At 48.7% G+C, this 12,231-nt stretch overlaps 1 protein-coding gene across 1 annotated transcript in view; it reads right to left on the bottom strand.

Moving 5' to 3' along the window:
• The window catches only part of LOC144821622 (solute carrier family 22 member 7-like), a 207,462-nt gene extending 196,892 nt beyond the window's left edge, over positions 1-10,570 (bottom strand). Inside the window, exon 1 of the mRNA XM_078678860.1 lies at positions 9,995-10,570. Within this exon, the coding sequence (XP_078534986.1) occupies positions 9,995-10,564 (570 nt within the window). The 5' untranslated portion in view covers positions 10,565-10,570. The remainder of the gene's footprint in view (positions 1-9,994) is intronic.
• Positions 10,571-12,231: the final 1,661 nt, after the last annotated feature.

Below are 12,231 nucleotides of genomic sequence, written 5' to 3'. Positions count from 1 at the left end.
TTTCTGACCCCTACAAGGGAGAGCCTGCACTCTCGGAGGTCAGGAGCAATGTTTGCTTAGCAGAAGGTGTTCCCACCTCCTCCAGCAATATGGCTAACGATTTAGGATATCAAGAATAGAGGCTTCAAAGACTCTATCACTTTTTAAATATGAGATTGGCTTTCCCCCAGATCAGGGGAATGCCACTCCCTCCCCTGGGGCCCATTTGGTACCAGAGCAGGTGGGAAATCAGATATTCAGGAGGTGTTTCGCTTACAGGCTAGTCACACCCGTAAGAAGGCTACCTGAAGTGAACAGCCAAGGGAGTTTCCACCATCTTGATTTTTGGTGAATTAGGGACTATGGGGTCAGGATTTCCGAACGACCTCCAGGAAGTGGTCATGTAGGGGGTATAGTCAATTAGTTACTACCATATACTACTCTAAACACCCCTAAATTGGGTATTTAAGGGCTGCTTGTTACTTGACCATTTCAAAAACCGACTCAACCTGCAGCTATGGATCATCCCAAACACTTGGAGGACTGCTGAGCACTACAACAACTAGCTATCATCTCCCGTGGGGTGGAGGCGCCATTCCCCTGCATCTACAGGCACTGGCTACATCTGTCCAGTTCACCGTGCTGCTGGCCTTCGGGCCCACTAAGGGAGCATCACTTCAGGAGGAAGTGCTTTTGAAGGTCAGCCCCATCTCTCTCTGCCACATCCACCAGGAGCCCCCCTGAACCAATACCCTGAGTACCAGGGTACATGCATCAGCCGAGTCTTGTTTTCCATACAGTCCAACCCCACCACCTTGGAAGCTTTCCCACACAGTGAGGGACTTCAGGACAGATGAGCTCCACAACCAGAGTGGCCCTGCTGTTGTGTTTTCCTTCCCTCTGCAGAACTGACCAACAAACCGTGAGAGACTCAAACTCCAGTGGCCAGCCAGCTAAGACCCTCTGCACCCAAGGTCCACAGCCCGGGGCCTTGACCCCTTACTGCATCTCCTTGGTTAATGGGTTTTTATGACCTGAGGTCCCTTTGGGTTCACCCAGACATGCCCCTAAGTCCCACCTTGCAGCATTTGTTTCAGGTCCCCTTGACTTCTTCAGTGTAGCTCTTGAGGCTACCATCCTGACCTGCACCTCTGCACCCAGACACCCCAGGGCAGGTAACCCATAACTGGTGATGGTTCCTTGAACCCTGGCCCTCTCGCATCTTAAGTCCAAAAGGGAACCTATGAACTCTGGCTGCAAGTATCTTTTTGCGATGTACGTTTGTACGCGAGCTAAGCGTAGCACTACGCGAACTGCGTAGTACCCTGTTCGCACTGTGCAAGTTGCCATTTACAATGATTGTACAGTGTGGACAAGCATCCCGCACTGTGCAATCATTGAAAACGGCATCTTGCTCAGCGCGAGCTGTAGTTTTCTGCCGCTCGAGTAGATTTTTACTTGAGCGGCAGCTTTCTTAATGCGGACTGGTAGTTTCTCATCTCGAGCGGTCGCGAGCATAAGCGAACACTCGCAATGAGAAACCTGACCTCCCACGTTGAGAATCTCGCCGGGAGGTTTATTTTCCACATTCGCGATCGGCAACTTGAGGTTGCTGATCGCAAACAGGGAAAAAGTCTCGCCGGGATGTCATTTTGCTTGCTCGCGGTCACCAACTTGACGTTGAGGATCATGAGCAAGCAAAAAATTACCACTGCACCACTCTACGAGTGTTTTCACTGTGCTACGTGCAGTTTGCATAGTGCGCAAGCGTAAGCATGGGCTGAGAATTCGTTCCGCTCACGGAATTTGCGGATTTTTCGCGATTTCGCGATCCGCGATTCTCACTAAATCGCGGTGACAAATTTTCAGCCAAGCACTAACAGGGTTACAGCAGCAGGTGCAAAAGTTGAAGCTAATTTTTGGTGACCTTTTACAAAAGGGTTACAAAGAAATTAACTTCAACTTCGGCACCTGCTGCTGTAAGCCTGTAAGTGCTTCCTGGCGCCTCGTTGCCTACTTGCAACTATTATCTGACCCTGCTCTGACCCTTGAAGCAGGGTCAGAGAATAGTTACAAGTAGGCAATGAGGCGCCTGTCACGAAAATTAAACCTCAACAGGAAGCACTGACAGATATAAAAACAAGCATTTGCAATGCAATAGGTCTCGCATTAGGAAAGTTTGAGCTATTGGTCTTGTAAATTACATTTTTTTTTTATTTATGTGTTGGTTTTGAAAATAGCTAAATTAATAGCTTTGTCATTTACAATGCCAATAGTTATAACTTTCGCAAATGTGACACCTATAGCATTTGTAATGCAACATGTTTTGTATTTACGTGACTTAGCTGTATTGATATTACAAATTACAATGCTTTTAATTTTTTTAAATAATTCATACTTAAATAAAAGTGATTTTAATTTATAATGGCAATAGCTTAAACTTTTGTAAATAACTTTTGTGAAGATTATGCTCAGTGTATTTTATTGTGACGAAAATCCAAGAACAGAAGTGAAATATTAACATCTTTTTGTGACATTTGTAATAAAGTTTGAAACATTGAGAGAACATATTTGAAATAGTTGTTGTTGAATGGTTGTGCAGATTGATGCTGGGGTGGTGCTGAGAGGTGCTGTGGTGGTGCTGAGTGATGCTGGGGTGGCGCTGAGTGGTGCTGTGGTGGTGCTGAGTGGTGCTGTGGTGATGCTGAGTGGTGCTGTGGTGGTGCTGAGTGATACTGGGATGGTGCTAAGTGATGCTGGGGTGGTGCTGGGGTGGTGGTGAGTGGTGCTGTGGTGGTGCTGAGTGATGCTGTGGTGGTGCTGAGTGATGCTGTGGTGGTGCTGAGTGATGCTGTGGTGGTGCTGAGTGGTGCTGTTGTGGTGCTGAGTGATAGTGTGGTGGCGCTGAGTGATAATGTGGTGGCGCTGAGTGATGCTGTGGAGGTGCTCAGTGATGCTGTGGAGGTGCTGAGTGATGCTGTGGTGGTGCTGAGTTTTGCTGTGGTGGTGCTGAGTGATAATGTGGTGGTGTTGAGTGATGCTGGGGTAGCGCTCAGTGATGATGTGGTCATGCAGAGGGCAGGAAGGCACAAAAAGCAGTCTAACAAAGGGCAGAAGGGTAGAAAAACAAGGGAAAAACGAGTCTAACAGAGGGCAGAAGGGCACAAAAAACCAGTCTAACAGAGGACAAAAGGGCAGAAAAACAAGGGAAAAACGAGTCTAACAGAGGGCAGAAGGGCACAAAAAATGAGTCTAACAGAGGGCAGAAGGGCACAAATACAAGGGAATAACAGAGGGCAGAAGGGCACAAAAAACGAGTCTAACAGAGGGCAGAAGGGCAGAAAAACAAGGGAAAATGAGTCTAACAGAAGGCACAAGGGCACAAAAAACGAGTCCAACAGGGGGCAGAAGGGCAGAAAAACAAGGGAAAAACTAGTCTAACAGAGGGCAGAAGGGCAGAAAAACAAGGGAAAAACGAGTCTAACAGAGGGCAGAAGGGCACAAAAAACCAGCGTCACGTTGTTAATACCCAGCACCATGGCGCATCTTTTGTTCTGCCGCTGCATCACAAAAGGTCTCGGTAGAGGGTGGCAGTGGTGAACCAGAGGGTGGCAGTGATGAACCAGAGGGTGACAGTGATGAACCAGAGGGTGGCAGGGGTGAACCAGAGGGTGACAGTGCTGAACCAGAGGGTGGCAGTGCTGAACCAGAGGGTGGCAGGGGTGAACCAGAGGGTGGCAGGGGTGAACCAGAGGGTGGCAGTGATGAACCAGATGGTGGCAGGGGTGAACCAGAGGGTGGCAGTGGTGAACCAGAGGGTGGCATGGGTGAACCAGAGGGTGGCAGTGGTGAACCAGAGGGTGGCAGGGCTTAACCCAGAGGGTGACAGTGGTTAACCAGAGGGTGGCAGTGGTGAACCAGAGGTGCTGTAATGAACCAGAGGGTGGCAGTCGTGAACCAGAGGGGGCAGTGGTGAACCAGTGGTGAACCAGAGGGTGGCAGTGGTGAACCAGAGGGTGGCAGGGGTGAACCAGAGGGTGGCAGTGGTGAACCAGAGGGTGACAGTAATGAGCCTGAGGGTGGCAGTGGTGAACCAGAGGGTGCTGTGCCCATACACGACCGCATGGGTAACTTCGCCATGCAAGCGACCCGCGAACACGCAAAATGCCCCGCGAACAAGCAAAAAACCCCGCGAACACGCAAAAAACCCGCGAACATGCAAAAAAACAAAAATTCGCACGAATTCGCGGATTTTGCGGAATGCGAATTCGCAAATTTTGTCCATACTTACGTGAGCGTAGTGTAGTGCTTTGCCCAGGGTTAATTGTAATCGCCTCTAAGTTTCTATACCTATCAACAGTGTCTTTTAGCAACACCTTCAATACCTGCACATTCTCAGACACCTCAAGTCACACTCATTGGCAATGAGTTTTACTCCTTGGATCAAAAGCCACATGTTTGAAGTCACTCTCACTGATTGGAGCACAGTCCAACCCTTTAGGAGTGGCTCCCCCTCAAAAGGGCACAATCACAGTTATTAGGTGGAACTCTCACTCATTGAGGCACATTTATACAAATTAGATGTAAGTTTCACTTCTAGGTACACAATCTAACACATGTTGTGTTATGTTATGTTATGTTATGTTACGTTATGTTATGTTATGTTATGTTATGTTATGTTATGTTATGTTATGTTATGTTATGTTATGTTATGTTACGTTATGTTATGTTATGTTATGCTATGTTACGTTAAACAATTTATACAGTGCATGGCTGCCCCAGCGACCGGGCGTCCCATTGCTAAAATCCAGATATAGCATTGCAGGATGGAAAAGCATAGGAAGTGTGAATTAGTTTGTGAAAAGCCAGACTTGTATGGCCATCCTGTAGGCCATATGGTTCTGGATACTTCTGATGGACAGAGGTAGAGAGTTCCAGAGTGTTTGTGCCAATGCCCTAAAAGAGCGACCTCCAGCTCTTGCTCTTTTGACTTGGGGGAAGCGTGCTAGGTGCAGATCCACTGAGCGCAGCTTGCATCGCGGTGAAAATCGCAGTAGCAGATCAGAAAGAATAGGAGGCGCTTGTAGGGTAAGAATTTTGTGAGCAAAGCATAAGGTCTTAAAATGAATTCTCTTATCAATTGGCAGCCAATATAACTTAGGCATGTGCTTTGATATGGAGTAAAACTTAGGAAGAGTGAAAAGAGATTGTGCTGCTGCATTTTGTACCCTCTGTAGGTACTGAATCCTAGCTTAATTTGTGCATAAATAAAGAGTTATAGTAATCCAGTCTAGATAAAATCGTCGATTGGATAATGATTTGACAAGTTTGCGGGTCAAAAAACCCTAACAAGGGCTTGACTCCACGTAGAAGCCCAAAGCATTCCCCTGCAACCACTTTTGTTTGAGCTTAGAAGGACAGAAGACTGTCCACTCAAACACCCACATTTTTCACAGCCTCCTTGGGGAGGGGCGCGGGCTCCATCTCTCCTGTACACCATTGTTCTATCCACAGATGGCTGTCTTTCCCTAGCGGCAGCATTTCAGACTTGCTAGCATTCAGCTGAAGGCAATTAACTGTCATCCAGTCTGCTATTGCCATCATATCTTCCTGAAATTTGGTGAGGTTATGCTAGCGGTTTTTGTAACAAGATATAACCAATTGGGGGACATCAGTGTACCATACTAATGACAACCCTCTGTTTTTTGCCACTGCTGCCAGGGGTTGTAAGTAAATATTAAGGAGCGTAGGACTCAGCATCGATCCCTGTGGAACTCCTTAACGAATTGCATATTCCCGAGAGCAGTAAGGGGGTGCAGTAAACTGAAAGGTTCTGTCATCAAGAAATGATCTGACCCAGGCCAGGGCCATGCCACCTATACCTATCTCTTGCAAGCGACGCAGTAAGATCTCGTGAGATGCCATATCAAAAGCATCGCTTAGGACAATGAGAATCAAAGCCGCGGAGTTTCCTTCATCCAAAGTGTTGCATAATTGCTCTGTCACCACCAACAAGGCGGATTCGGTGCTGTGGCGTGGCCTGAAACCATTTTGTGAGGAGTCCAAAATCTCATTCGATTCTATCAACTTCGTGAGGATGGAATTCACATAGGATTCAGTGGCTTTAGCCAAAAACGGGGCCTGGATATAGGGGGGTAGTTTTCAGGTTTGGGTGCATTCAAAGAGGGTTTTTTAATAACAGGGCAACTTCGGCATGCTTCCATGCAAGAGGTACTGACGCCATGGTCAGGGACAGCTTAATCAGCTCACGACAGACCAGCGATAGATAGTTTTGCAATTTACAGAACTGGTCCAGTTTCATAGGGTCTGCTAGAGAGCCTGATTTGGTTTTATTACAGAGGGACTCGACCTCTACGAGAGATACTAAAGGAAATGCGGGAAGTGTCCCTCCTTCACCATTCACATTTTCCCTTTTCCCTTCCGTCCTTCTCATGTTATCACTTGAGGTTGAGAAGTTTATATAGATAATCTCCACCTTGTTCGGGAAGTAGCTGGCCAGCTCATCACACTGAGTAGTTGAAGTGATGGAAGGTTTGGCTGCCGACTTCGGGTTCCTCGTGTCAATGAGAAGGGAAAAGATAGTTTTTGAAGGATTGCTGCTTTCTTTTATTTTGGAGGCAACATAATCCGCCCTGGACATCTGAATTAACTTGTGGTAGACCTTAATGATTGCGCGATACTGACTTTTGGCTCCTGGGTCATATGAGCATCTCCACGCTCATTCAGGCCACTTGCAGTTTTTTTTTTTTAAATGGTCAGGGACTCATTAAACCATAGGTTGGACTGAGTTTTTTCCCTGTGACCGAGCTTGGCTGGAATACAGCTGTCGAGGGCATGAGAAAGCCAGTCCTGGAAAAGGTTGAACGCTGCTTCCATGTTAGGGGGCAACTGGGGCTTTTGTGCTTGCAATAGGTCACAGAAATGATCCTCATCTAGTTTGTGCCATGGGTGTTTTAGTGTAGGATGGGGTTAACATACACCAGGAGGTTCAAGGATCTCAGGTAGCTCCAGTGGTGCGCAGGGTCCCGGCACCAGAGTGGGGCACTGGCGCAGGGGTTCATGGTCCTAGTGTTGGGAGGGACACTCCACTGACTCTAGATGAGAGGAGCAGGGAGAGGAGTTCCACCATGATTGAAGTACTGGTGTGTTAATGTGGAGACCACCCAGAAGAGTGTGGGTTGAACGACAGAGACAATCAGATACTGTCTTGCCAATCTCAGGAGAGTGGTGTGGAGTACGTGTGCAAGACACTGGACGGTGAAGTGAAGGATAGTTTGGTTAACCTTTGTAGGGGGCTGTGTGATCTAATTGTGGGAGAGCATATTGTAAGTCCCTGTTTTCCAGAGCTATGCCAACACATGTTGGAGAGTGAGTTCTCTGACCCCAGGGAGCTCACATAGGAGGCAGACCTTTTGGTAGATTCCAGAGGGCCTGCAGAGGCATTGGGGAGTGGCCATAAGGAGAGTTGCTCAGGTATCTTCCAACCCAGAGTGGTAGAAGTCGTTCAGAGTAGCCCAGCTAGGTCCCATGGTAGTGGGAGGGGTATAGGGCCTCACGTCCTGTATTTAAGGGGAAGGAGTGAGAATGGGTTATGTCCCGATATTGCCTGACCTCAGCTTCAGAACCTGGATGGTTCTTTAAGGGAACACCAGGTGAAGAGCCTAGTCTGTTCTGATGGGCAGTCCATTGAGGGGGATCCCCTAGTGTCTAGTGAACTGAGAATGTCTGTATGCAGGCCTCCATCAGCTCTGGTGCCTGGCAGTGCCACTCCTAAGTGGCGGGTACAGACGTCCAGCTTGAGGGGTCAGAGGGGGGAAGAGTCCCCAGTGGGAGAACCAGTGAGTGAACCAGTGAGTCAGGGGCCAGCCAGAAGGGCTGAGTCACCGCTAAATGACCATGGTGACACCACTTCTTTCCTGGGGAACTTCATGCACTGTCAGATGGACATGGGTCGACACATGAGTTGTGTGTCACACTCGGGGGCATATGTGCTCCCAATGAAGCCCTGGTGCGCCGGGCAAGGGTTCAACTACAGGGGTTGGTCCCTGGGTTAGGTAGCTAGGTTCAGGTGTTGTCTGGCCTGGAGGGTGGGACAACTGTAAACCGTGTCCTGACTGGTTTGTGCAGGACTCTGGAAGGGGGTGCAGAGAGAGGGAGTCTGCGCCTCAGACCCCAGTTCAACTGGGGGGTTTAGACCCTAGGTTGGAGGGCCAGGTTCAGGGTGTCCCCCCTGACCTGGAAGCCTTAGGCGTGTCTGATATGAAGAAAAGGGAAGGTTTAGGGACAGGCAAGTGGGTGCACTTACCAAGTCGACATGGCAGTACTAGAGTGCATGCAGGCTCTACAATGGCAGGCATGAGGCACACTTTACAAGCTGCTCTGTGGGTGGCACAACCAGTGCTGCAAGCCCACCAGCAGCATTTGATTTACAATCTCTGGGCACACATGGTGCACTGTACTAGGGTCTGACAAGAAAATTAAATAACCCAATCATGGAGTCACCAATCAATACATCAATTTACAATAGAGAGCATATGCACTTTAGCACTGATCAGCAGTGGTAAAGTGCCCAGAGTCATAAAACAGCCAATATCAGGTCAGAAAAAATATAGGAACAAGGCAAAAGGTTTTAGGGATGACCCTGCAAAAAGGGCCAAGTCCAACACAACCCCTTCCAGCCAAAACGCAGAGTAGACCAATCACTGCCTTGATGGGATTCCCTGCTTTGGGCGATAGACCATGGAACCTGGCCCACAACAGCAGGGGCATATTCCAGTTCGACGCCAATCTGAACCTATTTGAGTCCCTCTGTCCACACTCCAGGGTGCACCAAGCTAACCCATGTGGAACCCTTCTCCTCACCTGTGAACACCATCTGTGCAGCACCTACCCTTAGCTTGCTCACTAGTGTGTCCCAACAGGTGAACAGCAAGCCCCAGTAGCCACTGACAGTAGTCAGTGATGAGACCCAGGCTTTATGCCTCTCAGGGCTCTCACATCTCAGTGGTGTCTGAGAGTGGGGTCAGTAGCCCCAGGTGCTTGGCACCCTTTGTCCACTCTCCCTCCTGTCAGGTCAGGTATGACATCCTGACACTGACCCACCAGCCCCGGACCTACACCCGGAGGCTGGACCGGAGACTGTGGTGGGCTTTCCCACACCTGCGCCTCCTCCTCAGGGCTCCGTACCCTCCCACTTGGAGTGGTACCCTCTTCCAGAATATTCAAGGTGCCTGTAGCAGGTGTCCTGCACAATTCACCCACCAGTTCAGGGGTTCTATCCTGCAACTGGGCTTCCAACCACCCGTCATTCATCGACCCTTTCATCCTTCCATCCATACATCCATCCTCCATCCATCCTTCATCCATCCACCCTTTCATCCTTCCATCCATACATCCATCCTTCATCCATCCGCCCTGTCATCCTTCCATCCATACATCCATCCTTCACCCATCCACCCTTTCATCCATCCACCCATCATTCATCCACTCACCTTTTCACACATTCATCCATCCAGCCATCATTCATCCATGCAACCTTTTATCCATCCATACATCCATCCTTCATCCACCTACTCTTTCATCCTTCCATCCATACATCCATCCTTCATCCATTCATCCTTCATCCATCCGCCCTTTCATCCTTGCATCCATACATTCATCCTTCATCCATCCATCCACTATAGTGCCAGCCTTTGACAATATGTTTTAAAACATACCTGATGTTGCTTCAAAATCCTCGACATGTCATCTTGCTTCTGTCATAATCCATCATCTTGCCCACACGTTGTCATCGCTAGCGATCTAAAAGTCAGTGCGCAGACATCGCATGCGTTCAAAAAGCACGCGATGTGAAGCCTCCTGCGATGTTAAAGTCGCGTTGCGATGGCAGCGCGTGAAAAGACCGTCGTTGAAATGGGTGTTTCCCACTTAATGCTTGTCAAGCTTCCATAGACACTGTGTGTATAAGACCTGTACTTATCAGATCAGCTCTTACCTGGGTAGCTATCGTAGAGGTGAACTGGGAGTGGTCATAGGCCCAGCCATGCTGGCAGCTTTGCAGGGTGGATGCTTTGGGTGGTCTCCAGGTGGAGGTGTTGGGTGGTCCCCAGGTGGAGGTATTGGGTGGTCCCCAGGTGGAGGTGTTGGGTGGTCCCCAGGTGGAGGTGTTGGGTGGTCCCCAGGTGGAGGTGTTGGGTGGTCTCCAGGTGGAGTCACTGGGTGGTGTCCAGGTGGAGGTGTTGGGTGGTCCCCCTGTGTACTCCTTGGGTCTTCTCCAGGTGTAGTTCTCCAGCAGGTGCCACTGGGGCTCTCTGTACATCTTGCAGGAGCTGAAGGTCCCATCTGGGTCTCTGGGGATGCTGATGAGGAGCAGCTCCGCCTCCGTGAAGTTCCCAAACTCACCCTGATCAGAGAGGGCACACCGGTGAGGAGGCACCACAGCCACAAAGTTGTTCAGCAGGTAGTGGAAAGGGAGGTTGATCCTTGGAATTGCCAGGCAGAACAAAATCAATATCTGAAAGTTTCCAAAGCCCCCAGTGTGTTGGAGGAGGTCCTCGAACTTCATCCTGAGCAGAATCCACTGTGGGGCAAATGAAGGAGAGGAGAAATATTAGAGAACTTATCCAGAACCATACTGCACCCTAGGGCAGAGAAAGAGAGAGGTAGACATCAAGGAGGAAAAGACAGACAGACGGGATCTGAATCCAGTGGAGATCAGAGGAAGAGACAGAGCTGTAAAGACAAGAATTGGAACTTCATCCAGAGCAGTATTCCAAAGAGGGAAAGCTAGAGGTGAAACGTCAGAGGACTTTATAAAGATCAGTACCCCACTGTGAAGAGAGGAAGGAACGGTAAAATGTCAGAGACGTCCTTCTTTATCACCACCCCAATAAGTCAGAGATATTCTACAGGGTCTCAGGGCATCCCCGTCTGAAGTCTGGTTGTCACAGTCAGGGATTTTAGGCCAGAGAGGGGCTGCACCCACTTATGAGGTCTGACTGAAGCCCCTTGCTGGACAGTGTCAAAACTCCTCCCTTCTAGGCCTGTCCCTGGGCAAGAGTGTTTCATTGTTGAGAAAATGGGTCTCCTATATGAAATTTGAGCTGCCATAACTGGGGTGCAAAGGGACTCCAACATCCCAGGGCCCAAGTAACACTGCAATGGCTGGCTGGCCTCCAGCAAAATGCGTGCCGCACAAAAAAGGGGGAGGAGGGGAACTCCTACTCCGACCTCCTCTATAATTGACTAGTCACACAACGAGAAGTAGGAGTGCGGAAATCGCTTTTTTAGAGATTTTGTAGTAAAGTTAAGATGCTTGAAAAACTGACCTCACCTACAATAATATGTGGCATGCGGCATCATTGGGCTGCCAAACACACCTCTGTGCGGACCAATGCACGGGGTGGAGCAATAGGATGGGGGAAACAATACAAACACATAGAAGAGTAGGGATCAAGCGAAGAATAAATGCAGACAAACAAATGTAATCTAAAACTAACTCAGGGATTTCCAAATGCCTATTCTATGCACGGATTCCCCGGCCAGGGTAAAAAAGGTATGTCAGACCAGAAGATGGTGGTGAAAAGGTTGAATTATGAAACATTCACCCCTCCACTCCGCAAAATAGTCAACATGTTTCAGCCAGATTTTGTGTCTTCTCCAGCTTTCATCAGGACTACTCGATCCCTGTAGTTATACCCTCCTTTCCTACCATAAAAAGTAGATTGAGGACTGAACCTGTAATTTGTATGTAGGTCATGTAATCACATTGTGATGTATTCCTATAGGTTCTGTATCGATCCCCCTATTCCTGACCCTGTTCTGGTTAACAAGTTAACTAGCAGCCATCCCATGATGCAGAAACCGTTATCTGATTAAGCCACACCACGGCACAGGAACGTGTTATCTGATTAGGTCATAACGCTTGCCATCTAATTAGACAAGCAATATTCCTCCAGCCCCTGATAAGGCATACGGAGTTCTCAAAACAAATCAAACCTATGACAACCTGGGAAAAACCCTGCGGCCATTGTTTTGATTTCACCGAGAACTTTAGCAAAAGAATGTGCTAACGACCAGCTCGTACGACATCCTTATTGACGTATCTATGTCCATCCTTACGTCAATCTCGGCACCTTACAGGTATAAATATTACCGGTATTGCCTTAAGCAAACACACGCGGTGGTGACGAGATCGGAGCAGCCAGACTTGCCGAAGCCCAGAGCAGAGCA

Source organism: Lissotriton helveticus, chromosome 2_2, assembly GCF_964261635.1.
Source record: "Lissotriton helveticus chromosome 2_2, aLisHel1.1, whole genome shotgun sequence".
Taxonomy (NCBI): domain Eukaryota; kingdom Metazoa; phylum Chordata; class Amphibia; order Caudata; family Salamandridae; genus Lissotriton; species Lissotriton helveticus.
Note: the sequence above shows the minus strand (reverse complement) of the source record. Positions and strands in the feature narration are given on the sequence as shown.